The sequence below is a fragment of the Paramisgurnus dabryanus genome, chromosome 5, assembly GCF_030506205.2.
Source record: "Paramisgurnus dabryanus chromosome 5, PD_genome_1.1, whole genome shotgun sequence".
Lineage (NCBI taxonomy): Eukaryota > Metazoa > Chordata > Actinopteri > Cypriniformes > Cobitidae > Paramisgurnus > Paramisgurnus dabryanus.
This window is the reverse complement of record NC_133341.1, coordinates 32803496-32818372: the sequence shown is the minus strand read 5'-3', so window position 1 is coordinate 32818372 and position 14877 is coordinate 32803496. Positions and strand designations below refer to the sequence as shown.

Genomic DNA, 14877 nt, shown 5'->3' with positions numbered 1-14877 from the left:
GGTTTTGAATGTCCATAGGGATGGTTTTTATACGCGAATCTGGCAACCCTGGCTGTGCACTTGCGCAGACGCTTGCTTTAGATTTTATAGAATGTACATGTAAACAAACATTTTAATCAGATTGCAATGTTTACCGTGCATGTACACTGTTCACTCGTAACCTGCAATCAGATTTGAGAAAATTTTGTGCATGTAAACATAGCCATTGACTTATATTCAGCAGCAGCAGTGTTTATTCTGACCAAATAAACATTTCTGTAAGTGTAATGGATGCCGGTTTGTGTCTGAAATGGTGTGCATTGTGTTCTTTATCCTTCTTGTTAATGCTTCTGACTCTCATTTGGAATCCATCGCTGGTTCTGGTCCCACTCGGAGCGGGTACAGCATTGTGTTCTTTATCCTTCTTGTTAATGCTTCTGACTCTCATTTGGAATCCATCGCTGGTTCTGGTCCCACTCGGAGCGGGTACAGTTGGGACCGGATGCATAAGCACAAGATAAATCACAAATGTTACATTATATTATAGCAGCTGTCAGTGACTTATTTTGTAAGGTGTGCAAGAGTAGGTGAGGAGGTGTATCTTGTGGGACGAGCAGCGAGTTTGATTGACATGTGTGAGGAATGGTGTTGTGAGTTGTCAAAGTGGTCTTAGTCGTGAAATAGACGCTCATCTCTGTATCTGTGAGAGAGAAAGAGTGCAGAAGATGATTTACGTGATGATTTAAATGCCCAGTCAGAGGACTGAGATCTTTAACAAAACTGAAAGTAAAACTGTGAGAGAGCTTGAAGCAGCACTTAAGCTAATGTGAAGATACTCACTGATGAAAGAACTGAGAGAGGTTAAATGAGAAAAGATTATTTGTGATATTTATGTCCTACAGAACAGAAAGCTCATCTCCACCTCGCACAGACAAGAAGAAGAAAAGCAGCAAGAAACACAAAAGAGACAGGTGTGTGTGTGTATGCACGCATGTGTATGTGTGTGTTTGTGCACATCAGTGTGTTTGTGTTGATGCAAGAGAAAGATGATGCAAATGTGTGCAAGTATTCTACACATGCAGCAAGTCTTTAAACCAATTCCCATCAGTGCATTGCCAAAAATGAATTTTTTGTCAAGACGTATTTTTGTCTTGTTTTCAGTACAAATATCTAAAAATTAACATGTATTTTCTTGATGAGCAAAATGACCTAAGAAAATAAGTCTAGTTTAAGAATCTGTGATTAAAACAAGCCAAAAAACTTGCTAATGGGGTCAATTTGTTTATCAAAAAAATACATATATTTTAGATTATTTGTAAAATAAACTAAGAAAAAACAAACTGGACAAACTTTGATGTTCTCATGAGCCGGTTTCACTGCTCCTGTAGCTGTGCAGAATAAAACTAAAGTGTCGTCTACATTCATAATCACATGTATAGATTAATGCACAGCTTTAAACAGCAGAGATATTGGTGTAATTGTCAAATATCTCACCCAACATCACTCCTCTCACAGATCCACATCTGGCAGCAGAAGAAAGAGGAGACACAGGTAACCCAAGATGATGTTAGATTCTCTTCAAACATCTAATGTGTGTCATACTTGAATTTGCATTTTTATGGAAAGTCATTATTTATCACATTTTAGATCTGGCAGCCCCAAAATCAAACACAAGGAAAAGAACAAACAGAAGAGGTGAGAGATGTTTCTTATTTGTTTCATTTCGAGAATATTCAGCATCACAGACAGTAAGAATGAATTAAAACAGCATGAAAATGTATTGTTTATTCAATTGCTAAGATAATATCCAGTCCCACCTGGAGGCCACCCAAAGTTTTAGTGGATTTGCACGTGATTGAGACACCTGTCCCTCATGTTCATCGCTGTTTGTCTGGCGCTTATTAATACTCACTCGAGTGTTGAACTATCAAGTTCATTCTGGTTTGAGATAAAAAAATTTAAAGCTTCATTGTGATGAAGTGTGCCACGGTGATACCCTAAAAAAGCTGTCATTTTCAACCCAGCATTGGGTCAAAAATGGACGAGCCAAGCCGTTGGGTTAAATTAACCCAGAAAAAAATGACTTAAACAACCCAGTATTTTGGACAGGCACAACCAAGAGATTTGCGGTGGCTCGTGGGCTTCTTAGGTTGGTTGCCATGTTAAAAGTTAATAAATGTAATTATATTGCTATATCAATCAAACATCCTATAGTACCTTTGCATTTGTCACTGGGTAAAAGACGCAAGCTGCGAGACTGAGAGGTAAACAAGCGAGTTGATTGAATGTGTGCATGTTGCACTGTCCAATCAGAGTCAAGATATTTCAAACAGTAGCTGCTTTTGACTTCTTGCAGCGCTGCACAGATTGATTGACGTATGACATCACTTTACTGCAAGAACCATTTGCAAGCTGTCCTCTTGTTGTACCTTTTGCCGTTCAGTCTGCGAAGCACTTCATAGTCGAAAACACCTCATCTGCAGAGCGAGCGCTGTTCAACGACAGCAATTTACTGAAACCTACTGACAAAATCTAAGACGATCTTTGAATGTAATTATGAAGAAAAGGAGAAAAATAAAAAGCCAAGCACTCACGGCAGAACTACAAATGTCTGAAAATTAAAGAAGTTTAAAGACTAGTTTAAAGTCAACATGAAACCGAAGTAGCGATTTGCATGTTTGATTAAAGGTTATGACGTGACGGTACATGAATAAAAAAAAGTCATTTGCAAAAAATACCACAATATTCCAAAACAAATTACAGTTTTTATTTAAATTTCATTGCGACTTAAAGTAGCCCGTGCTAAAGCCCTTATAATTAAAAATAAAATAAAAAATTAGCTGCTTTTTATTCATAGCGTGTTGACCTTTTTATATTTCACGCCAAACAACAAATATGCTGTGAAATAATATAGTCCTCCTACCCCAATTCGCTTTATAAGGCCTTAATAAATCTTACTCATTCTATATTAGCCCAATACTACTATCAGTTGCCAGCGGATTGAATAAAATTCATATCAAATCATTAATAAATAAAGAAATTATTTATTCTGCTTAATAATAGTGATTTTTATTCTTCTATTCATCTATTCTTCAAAATCAATAATTAATATAAGTTAAAAAAGTAAAACTTTAAAGTACATTAACAAATAAACTATTATTTACACTTAATCCTGAGAAATGTTTTATTCTAGGCTGTTTATGCAAAGTTTTAGTTTTGTGTGTTTGCACAAATGTAGTGGGTCGAGTCTGGCTGAAGTCCAGGGCCAACTGTTTGTCCCAGTCCAGCCCTGATTTTGTGTTGAAACCGTTTAATTACAGCCCAACAGGCTTGGTTCGCCCCTTTTTGACCTGGTTGAAAATAACCCAGCATTTTGTGTTACCTGCAGGTTATCACTGGAGTCTCCTGACAGAGTCGATCATCACAGAGGAAGCTGCTGTAGTTCTCGCAGTGGATCCGTCTCATCCACAGTCAGTGTCTCCAAATCCCCCAGCAGGTGAGACATCAGAGTAGTGGTCATCACAGCTTTTACTAAAATAGTAGTTAGGCTACAGTGAAACCTGTCATAATATGATTCTGTATTAGTTAACTGAGATCAAACTAAAGTCATTCACTGTGACGTCTCTCAATCCAGATCAGATGTGAAGTGCAGGAACGACAGACTCAAACAGGAAGGATGTCACAGTCCACCTCCGTCTCCTAGGACTGACCAGCCAATCACGTGGCAGAACGGCAACCACAGCGCTCGTGTCCGCAACGGAAAAGATTCTTCAGAGGGAGATAAAGCCAACGATGTATGTAGTCTTCTCTATTTCAACTTCATCTGTATCAAACGTCTACTGTCAGATAAACTTTCGCTCTCTCGCCCACAAACTGATTCGATCCGTGTGAGCGTTACTCTAATGTATTGATCTTCTTTGATTCCATGTCGTGAGTTTTTCTGTTCTCATGTTTGTGTTTGGTGAAAATCTGAGGCAAATATCCATCATTGTTCTTTATAATGAAGGTTATGCTTTATATTCAGGAGCCATTTTGACTTTTTCAGTTTTAAGAAAGAGAATGAATGAATGTTGAAGATTGACAGGATTTTTTTCTTACACGGTGGAAACATCTGGCTCTCATGTGGGTCTCTCAGCTAATGTAAAATAATAGTCTTACAGAAGTTCATCATTCATGCAAAGGCCGAAAGATTGACGGTTTGTTAGATTTTGTATGAAACCATTGATTTCTGGAAAGCTTTAACTGGCAAGGATGCAATTGCAGATGTTGGGTAAATTACCTTAAATTATGTATATGAAGTTACAGTTATCAAAATTCAGTCAAGTCAAGCAGTGGCGTGTTTACCATTTTGGGGGCCCTAGGCAAAGTCCAAGAACCGGGGCCCCCCATGCCCCAGCATTGCCCAAGGTTTTTTATTTGAATTGCACAACAATAATATTCAGTATATATGATATATTATTCAGACTGATCTAACAAACTGAACTAACAAACACCAGCAAACAACATTGTAAGTTGGTTATTGCTTGAATTTATGGATGGGAATCACATAACTCTCATGTTTATATTGCAAAAACAAACTTACTGTGAGATACAACAAGCATATATGAGATTTTAATGACAATGATGAGATACAGAATAAGATTTATGTATTTTTGACGTGATTCAAACCCCTGCATGTCTTTATCATGTTTATACCTCTACGAGCGTGGAACAAAAGATGCGTGTCACTGATCAAACCAAACCACCAATCACATGTGTGAAGCCCAAAGTCTTTAAAGTAAACTTGACCATTGAGTGAATGTTGTGCAGTTAGGAGAGCACAGAGAGAGTCGAGCGAGCGCTCATTCCAGCACTTGTGTGGCTGCACTAAGCAGAGATGCGCTTTCCCGTAGAGTTTTGCTCATGAAGTAGCCTATATGTGCCCTCGCAAGGATGTGCGCAAATATTTTTCTGCGTACATACTCGCAAATCTCTCGCTTGCGCGTGCTTTATCCGTACCTAAGATTTGGGTCTGAATAAACATAACATACTTTCGCACACCTTGTGGCTAGTAGGGGCCCCCCAAACCCACGGGGGCCCCATGCAATTGCGTGGTTTGCGTGGTGGGTAAACACGCCACTGAAGTCAAGATTAATGTATTGAGCCTGATGCATTAAACCAGTTTAGAATATTACAACATTACTCATTTAGTATTTAAGGGTGCAGTGTGTAAATTTTAGCGGTACCCAGTGGTGAGGTTGCGCATTGCAACCAACAGCTCAGTCCACTGCTCACCCCTCGTTTTGAAACGCATAGAGAAGCTTTCTTAAGGGCTTCTGTAGAAACATGGCGGCACAAAATGGCGACTTCCACGTAAGGGGACCCTCGGTGTATGTAGATAAAAACGTCTCATTCTAAGGTAAAAAAAACATAACAGTTCATTATATAAAGGTCTTTATACACCCCTGATAAAATAGTTACGTATATTATTTTGCATTTTTGTGAAGAGATCCTTCTAAAAATTACACACTGCACCTTTAAGTCATAGTTTACAAAAAAAGATTTTGTATATTGTCCATTTTGGCATGTTACAAAAAATATTTTAAAGCGATAGTTTACCCCAAAATGAAAATCGGTTCATTCATTTTTTTCTGATCACAATGGAAGATATTGAGCAATGTTTGTAATCAAATAATTTCTGAGCACCAATGACTTTTATATTGTTTTCCCTACTATGGAAGCCAATAGTACTCCTTCTTTCAGCTTGATTACAAATATATATTTCTTTATGTAACAAATCCTTTATACAGGTTTGTAATAATTTGATGGTAAATAAACGATGAGAGAATTGTTATTTTTAGGTGAACCGACGCTTCAAAGGTAGTTTTCAATCATTTTAGGGGCTCAATATTTACATATTTCAATTCACGCTTGAAAGGCTGTATTTTTATTTTTTGGGTAAACTTTAATTTGTGTATTTAACTATATGCATTCATAAAGTATTCAGACCCCTTTTACTTTATTCAATTTGAGAATGGCTGTACATCGACGGTCCCCATCCAACCCAACCAAACTTTGCAAACCTTTTCTTGCATATTTGCAAATTATTTTATGAGATTACAATGATTATGTAGGATATCAATACCTTTACAGCAATTAAAAGCCTGCTATTTGTACCTCTATGACTGAAAGGAAAAGGCTTTAAAGGTTTTAATCCAAAAAATTAAAGATTCAATAAAAAATGAAAACAACACATTTTTTAAACATTATTCTTATACTGGTGGTCTTCTTCCTCTGCTGCTTAGTTTTTCAGTTTACAAAGTCCGTCATCTAAATAGGGATTAGACATAGTGCCAGCACAACTGGCTTTTAAAGGGGATGAGAGATAAGACTCTCATTGGTTTATTGCACGTTACGCCCAAAACACACCCATTACTCATAACAAGAATAGGAACAACCCTTTTCCGAGCGCACGGTCGATTTTTTTCCGTAGTTAAATTAGCAAAATTGGCATCGGACACGCCCATTTAGACCGTGCACCGTGCGCTTTAGACAATGCGCTTAGAACGTTAAAATCGGGCCCTAGATGTACGACCCAACATTAAATTAAGTACAATGTTGTTACAAGGCTAAAAACAAAGTTGTGACTGCTGAGTTAATGCTATATGCTAGTTAATGCTATATGCTAGTTAATGCTATTATGCTAGTTAATGCTATATGCTAGCGTTTAGGCTGAAGTTCTACTATTGACGTTACAGTTACGTTTTGCAGGTCCATACTGAATAAAACACAAACTTACAACTCATAAACGTCCATTAACAATCTCCAAACAATTGCTTTTTCCTCAAAATCTGATACAGACTCAAACATAAGATCTGTTTACGCACACACAGAGCTACTGAAGGAGAAACAGCCAATCAGAGCAGAGCTCAGCATTATTATTCATGACCCTTCCAAATAAGGTAATAATAGATCATTTTATTATGAAAGGAAAATAGGGCTGCAAAATAACAAAACTGAAAAAGTGAAGAGGGTCTGCATACTATCAGAATGCACTTTCTAAAATGACACTGATAGGTGAGGGACTTGAAAATCAAACAGACCAACACTAAAATATATTTCTGTAAGAATGAATGTGTACGAGTGAATTTCACAGTTGTGAAGAGTCTGGTCTACAGGACAGTATATCTGATCTCTGTACAGTACAGAATGGGTTTGCATGCAGTGTTTGAGAAAATCTCATACAGTTTTTTTATTCATTTGCTCAATCCATCCTTATTTGATTGATTTCTTGACCTCTTTGAATTGACATGATATCTTCCCACAAATAAATGCCCAAACTTTTCTGTCTTGTTTGTAAAAAGCACTCATATGATTTGGAACTGGACCAGGTAGATTAAATGGGTATGTGTACTAGTTTTTCTTGTCAATACAGTTACAGTAAAACTCTGCTCATGTTCTGCTCAGATATGTGTGAGGTGTACCGCAGGCGATCTGATTCTTGCTGTTATTGTGCTCACGAATGATTAGATGAGAGACGTCGCAAGCCAATCCTTCAGATCCTTTGTAAATTCTGAATTCCTGATCCCAGAGTCCGGGCCTGATCATTCGGCCTCTATTTGTTTATGCGGTTCAAACGACAGATTCATGAGTTCTCTCTTAGTTAAAATGCCTGAAAAATTACGACAGCCGTGGACATTACAGCAGTGATTTTATATTTACTGAACGTTCTTCCTATGGTCACAGATGCTAATTCAGTAAAAGCTATTTTATATTTGATGTAATATGATGTTTTCCTTCCCAGATAGCAATAGACTCTGGGGTGGATCTGCTCCGAATTCGGCAGCTCCCTTGCAGAGTCTGTTGCTATGTGGGTCCTGTCTATATTTCAGTCGTGTAATGTTTGTCTAGATGTTTAAAAGGGACAAACGAATGCTCTGTTATTACCCAACTAAATAGGACAAATTAAAGTCAAGTTCTTACACTCAAAGGGACCCAAGCCATTTGGATTGGGGGTCTTAAAACAAATGTGGTGCGCTTTACTTTCTTGGCAAAAAAAATTGACAATTGCTGAGAGCAAATATTATTCAAATACAAGGATAAATTCTTATTCACAGGCCGTATCATCATCATCATCATCATCATGATATGGCTTTATAAATGTGACTGGGGTCCCTTTACAATGTTAGTTTTTCATTTAGCAATGACCGCCCTCCACCCCTTCCCACCTCCATCCATCCATCTGTGCCGTTCGATGTCCCGTCATGCTTTCTCTTTCACCACGAGTCTGCATGCATGCCATTAATTTTTACGTTCCTTCTAGCCGATTCGACCCTAACGATAGAAATGTGGCTGCTCTTGTGTCCGAGCGGAAAAGACAGCAATTCATGTACTAGACTGCTTTCGGAGTATCATTCGGTATCATTTTAATTTTTTTGTATGTCCACTCTTTTGTTTTGCTATGTTTTTGTTGGAATTGTCTCCTTAGTCTGTGGATCAAATAATCTTAGCTTGGATACTAAAAGAATTCATTGTCTTTTTCCCATTTCGCTGCGGAGAATTTTCCTTTTTCCTTTTTTCCCCTTTTTCTTCCTTTGTTTTGTTGATATTGCATCCGTGTCACTGGTTGAAATGAAAGGTAGGTAATGCTCTGCCTACGCACGTGGAGAATGTGACAAGCACCCTAGCTTGACATCAGTGTCTCTATCTCTCTTTCTCTTTGTTTATCTTGAGGAAAACCAAAGGTTGGCGGGTTGTTTATCATTCTTTGATTCCTTTTAGAATTGTTTGCTCTACTTTCATTCTCTATTTTGCCTTTCTTTTCAATCTGAAATCTACCTCTGCTCTCATGCTTCAGCGTTCAGTACACACTGCCCCCCTCCCCACAGGTTCATCTCTTGTCTGCGTTTTTGTTTTCTTCTTTTTCGGTAGAATGCATTTTCTGTCTGTGCCGCATTCCTTTTGTCTTTTGGTGAAATGGTACTGTACGTCTCGTATGATTTGGTCACTTTCCTTTATTTTCTCGACACACGAGGGCTGTTTCCAAATTTTCCAGGTTAACATTCAGCTTTTTTATTTTTTGTATTTATTTATAGTGCGCAATACAGAACACAGACCTGTTCAAAGGCTTTCATTTCAGAAGTATTTTCCCCATTTATTTTCTGCGAAGGGATTTTTTAAAATCTTCACACTGCAAAAAAATTCTTTCAAGAAAAAAAATCTTAGTATTTTTGTCTTGTTTTCAGTAAAAATAAAAATTTAAGTAATTTTTTTTCTTGAATTTCGTGTTTTAGAAACATTTTCAAGATTTTTTTGCTTACCCCATTGGCAATTCTTTTGCTTGTTTTATGCACAAAATCACTTAAATTTGATATTTTTGGTCTAAAAACTAGACTTATTTTCTTGGGTCGTTTTGCTCATCAAGAAAAAGCATTTTAATGTAAGAATTTTTAGATATTTTTACCGAAAACATACCGACCCCCTAGGGTGACATTGGAGTAAAAAAATCTAAAGTTTAGTTTCATGTGCTCACGCAAACCTTCATGTGCAGAATTTTTTTTAAGTTTAGTTTTGCGTGCTCACGTGAAATTATCGTGTGCGCACGCAAAAGTTTTATGTGAGCACGCGATAGTTTCACGTGCGCACGCGAAATTTTTGCTCCATGTCCCCTAAGGGGCTTTGTAAAAACAAGACAAAAATACTAAGAATTTTTTTTCTTGAAAATCATTTTTTGCAGTGCAGTCACAAACTTTTCAAGCATTGTTTTGAATATAAATTAAAATATAAAGACAAAGGAATCAGTATCAAGTATAAAAGCTAAATATTTATCATGGCAACTTGTTATGGTTTTTACAATGACTTCTAAAGCATCTATCATCTTAGCATTGCTATTAAAATTTTTTTTTATAAAGAAAATAAATGGGATATTTACTTCTGACATAATCCTGTGGTTTCTCGATTTTAGAAAATATTTGTAGATTTTTCTTTCGTTTTATTCAGTTATCAGTGTCTGAGGTCAGAAATCGTTACAAAATATCAATCTTTATTTTTCTGTTTTAATTTGCAGCTTCTTGCATTGTGGTAAATGAATTAGATTAATAACATAATAAATGCAATGAGTTTATTTCCTCAATACTGAAATACCTCAATGCCAACACTGAAGATTATTAGTTTAGAAATGTATTTGTATTTTTATAAACTGCATGAAATAAAAAAATGTTTTGTGCTAATGCAGAACATCTGTATGTTAGTGTACTGATAAAGTGCATAAACATAGACCTTTAGCACACATGTGTTTGAGTGATAAAACACATTCAGGGGTGTTAAAAGTACAGAGAAATTGTGCTTTAGTATGGGTACGGTGTGACACATGGTTTCCATTACATGGCCGATATATTTAGTCAGCTGGAGTGAAACTTTTTAACATGCACCTTTTAACTTTTTAACATTAACCTTTTAAAAGCGTCTGCTATATGTAACAGTCCTTCTTTTTTGTGATTGTTGCGGGCGAAAATCCTTGATCTTAAGGCACGTTTTCTTAAAAAATGCAATGAAATATTCAGGATATTTATGCAATTTATGCGATGAAATTGCAGGAACTTGCCAAAATTGCGTTCAAAACTGTTTGCATCTTTTGCAGCTTTTCATTGATGTTCAAATCGCGAAATGACAACAGGCGAGATGGCTGCGCTTGTGTGAATTAAATGCAAAATTTTTCAACTTTCTGCTACGATATATGTGACTTTTTGCTACGAAAATGCGGGGATCATGAAATCATGCAAGTCCCACATATTTTGCGAGCAGAAATCTGCAATTTATATGCCGAAAGTGCGGCGTATTTAAAAAATGCAATATAAATATGCAGACTTTGGTTGATTATTCATTGAATCATGCGATAATAATCACGTTTTTCTGGAGGGACTGTTTTAAAACTTTAATAATTTTTTAACTCTTTCCCCGTCAGCCAGCGCCAGCATTTTTTATGAATTTCACAAAAGTTTAATTCTTCTTTAAAATTATAAACATATCAAATGAAAGAACAGACCCTTATAAATTGTGTAAAGATTACCGTAAAAACTCGTCAGGGAAGCATCACTGGCAGGGAAGTGTTTTCTTTTAATTGACTCGTAAATGGTGAGGAAAGAGTTAAAATATCACAAAAAATGAATGACATTAATAGGCTGATTGGTTAAGCATGTCTGAAAAACAAATAAAGAGTATATATTTATAAGTACATTTGTCAGTTTGCTGGTTAGTCTCTCAGTTTGCAAAACCAAAAAGCATAAAAAATATTTTTTTCCAATATAGTTACACTGCCTTCAGGTGCTATCTGAATTATGGTCAATTTGAGTTTCTTAGGTAAAATTTGCACATGAACACCCTCTAATGTCGTGTTTACCTCTGGAAAGTTCTGAAATTATTTTGATACCAAAATTCTCACGATGGGCGGCCATCAAACTTTAAAAATTGATTTCTGCTGTGGCAGGTATGCTTCATTAGTTTTTTTATCCACAACAGCTTCATTGCTGGTCTTGTCATTAAACATTTGTCCCATGACACTCGCTAGTATGTCCTCCATTCTTCTGATAACAAACTCAACTCGTAATCACGAGAAGTGGGAATTATCAAATTTCCAATAGCACGTGAAGGCAACATTAGTCTGGGCACGCTGGAAACACAGATTTAAAAGTACGTAAAATCTTATTCTGTTATGCACAAAACTTTTGTCAGTACATCAAGCACTGTATATAATGAAGTGTATATAAAGTACAGCTACTCTGGTACTTTACACCCCTGGCCATAGTGTCATAGTGTATTAAAGAAGAGACCGAAACCGGTGAGATGAGAGTACGATGATAACTTAACAATGTCATACTGATAAATTCAGGACGAGTGTCTCAGCCCACACACACACACACATACAAACACACACTGTGATAATCGTGTCGAGTTGATTTCTTTTTGTCTTTCTTTCTCTCTTTGATTTGGTTTTCATGCATTGTTCATACAGTATTCACTATCCAGGGACGGGGTTGTGTCTTTATCTCTTGCATTTTGTGAATCTAATGATGCACTTATGTTGCCCCACTTTTCCCTTCTCTTCAAACCTTACCTACTAAAGGAGGGAATGCCACTTTATTGGTAAGTGGATGTTAACCAAAAGGGAGTTGAAACAAAACAGAATAACCTTTTAAAAAGCTGTTAAAACAGGACAAGGGTCGCTGCACATCTCAGCAATTGTCTGAAGGACAAAACAATCCAGAAGCAAGCTCTATTGAGTAGACGACCAAATGTTTTCTAATTCTTGTGAATTTTCATTTCGTTCTTTCCATTTCTGTGATGTTCTGTCAAGTTGTCTGTTTTTGATTTTTTTCTAGTTTGATTTTTCACCTTTTGGTTTGTAGCTTTTTTCTAAAATTCAAAGCCCTCTTTCTCTTCTTTACACTTCAGTCTCTCTCTCTCTCTCTTTCCCTTTCTCTTTTTTTACAGTTTGGCATATTCTCCCTCCCCCCCTTTTTTTTTTTTTTGGGACTATTCTTTTCAAATCATTATGTTTTTGCATGCCGAGTATTGCATGCACTGCACCATAGAGGACTGTCTGTAAGCCAGAGAGATTTCCTAGCACTTTCTTTGAGAGATTTTTTTTGGCAAGTACCCTCAAGTCCGCTCTTTCATCCAGGAGGAAACCGATTCTAATTTCAATGTTTATTTCTGTTTGTTTTTCTTTTTCTTTTTGGTTTGTCGGTTAAAATTCACCTGCAGAAACTTCGACCTCTGCCGTCATCGCCCTCCAGCTCGCAGACGTTAGCGTCGTCTCATCTGAGAGGTGCTAAGCATCCCTTCGTTCTTCCCAAGAGTCCCGTCGGACCGGTGCCCCAGACGGCTGAAGACGCCTGCGGAGACGGCAAACCGCCGTCCGAATCGTTGGGGAGACGCAGCGGACGGCCGAGAGTTCGAGAGAAGACGACTCACTCGCCGGCACACAGCAGCGACTCCCAACATGAGCCGCACACTAAAACCAAGAATGAGAAGAAGTAAGAATAGAAACGCACCTGGAAAATCTTAATTGCTTCTCCATGTTTGAACAAATAATGATAATGGTGTAATTTTAGTTAGTTATCATCAAAGACCTCAGATCTGAACTTTATAAAGCATAACTTAGTAACATTTTCTTCTATTGGATAAGAGAGTTTTTTTTTAGATAGTGTCTGTGCTTTTGCTCACACAGGAGAAAAGGATCTCATTCATCAAAGCGACATCGTCGTGGACGAGGTCAGAACCATCACCGCACTTCTTCCACGTCTCCGGGTCGACACAAGCGTACGTCCAAGAAGAAGAAGAGCAGAAGTCACGGGCGTCAGCGTGCCAGTTCATGGAGCAGCGGTAGATCTTCATCACGAGCTCAATCTAGAGAACGAGACCCCAGCAAAAGCAAATCACCACATATGAGGCAAAACAACTCCAGGTACATCCCCACTATGATTATTATTAAAAAAATCCATGTGCCTCCATAAACTTTAATCAAAATCTAAAAAATGTACTTCGCCCTCTTGTGGTGAACATTGTCTGATGATGTCAACTAGATGACTTGGGCGGAGCATCTGTTAACCACGCCCCCTCAAACTGTCAGTCATTACTGAATGAAACGCCTACTTTAAACCATTAATAGACCCTTTTACTGTTTGTACACAATGATGACGTGGCAGCGTATGCGCGCGCATTTAGGCAACGGAAGTATCGTAAGAATCAAAAGTGAAGCAACACAAACAGTAAGTTATTTAAAAAAAATTGACTTTATGAACATTTTCAACACAGCTACCAGATCCGTGTACTATAGGGGAGTGGATAGAAGACGTTAGCAGATGGCCAAAAATAAAGTTGCCAGGTACATATATACGTATATTAGTATATTATATTTGTGCAACCAAACGCAACAACCAGACAATTTGATGCTGGGAAACCGTTTTAATAAACTTTCTGAGTTGCTACCACGTTAGAACCAATGGGGAATAACACCACTTCCGTTGCCCAAATGCGCGCGCAGGCTATTTGATCACATGAGCTGTAAAAGGGTCTATTCACAGTGGAAAACGCAAGCCATGCCCATTTTTTTCTTTGTGTGATATTTTGATTTCACTTAAAACGGAAATATGTCACACTACAAAAGTTGATTGCCAGCCTAGTCTCCCGAAATTACGTACCTATAGTCACGTAATTTTTTCATTCTTTTTCGTGATACTGTCACAAATTTCAGCATTTTTTCGTGATCATATCACAAATTTCTGTTTATGTGTCATTGTCACGTATTGGTTACTCAACTGTTTTGTCCTATTTTTTTTTACCATTGTCACTTCAGTTTAGGGTTAGATTTACATAAAATGATATCCTTACCCAAACCCAACTCTAACCCTAACGCCAGGCGACAATGGTTTAAAAATCAGAAAATATAAAAAAATAATCTGAAAAAATAGTGTAAACCAATACTTAAAGTGACATCCTAAACCGAAGCGACAATGTTTTGAAAATAGGAAAAAGCAGTTGAGTAACCAATACGTGACAATGACACATTAACAGAAATTCGTATACGGTCACAAATAAAATGCGGAAATTCATGACAGTATAACGAAAAATAATCAAAAACTGACGTGACTATATACGTAATTTTGTGAGACTGGGTAGCAGGTTGCGATGTCCTGTTCACTGGGACTTTAAATAAAGCTTTTAAACTTTAAATGCAATCTTATTAAATTATTTGGAAAAAGCCACATGCTTAAACACAGTAGGTGAATCTGGAATTTAATATTTTTGGATTTTTAAAAAATGAAAGGAAAGAGGGGATTATGTGAACAGTAAAATACTACTTGGTGCATTTGACAGCTCAGATTCTACATCAGATCTTTATTACCTGTGCAGAGAATA

General features: G+C 37.1%; 1 protein-coding gene across 2 annotated transcripts in view; it reads left to right on the top strand.

The window, feature by feature from the left end:
• srrm3 (serine/arginine repetitive matrix 3) overlaps window positions 1-14877 on the top strand; it is a 50130-nt gene that overhangs the window by 29198 nt on the left and 6055 nt on the right. Inside the window, exons 6-12 of one of the 2 annotated variants that reach the window (XM_065251147.1) lie at window positions 882-950; window positions 1495-1530; window positions 1627-1674; window positions 3368-3475; window positions 3614-3773; window positions 12721-12992; window positions 13190-13423. In XM_065251147.1, the coding sequence (XP_065107219.1) occupies window positions 882-950; window positions 1495-1530; window positions 1627-1674; window positions 3368-3475; window positions 3614-3773; window positions 12721-12992; window positions 13190-13423 (927 nt within the window). Of the gene's footprint in view, window positions 1-881; window positions 951-1494; window positions 1531-1626; window positions 1675-3367; window positions 3476-3613; window positions 3774-12720; window positions 12993-13186; window positions 13424-14877 lie in introns of both variants that reach the window. The other variant, XM_065251146.1, reaches the window with a different exon arrangement.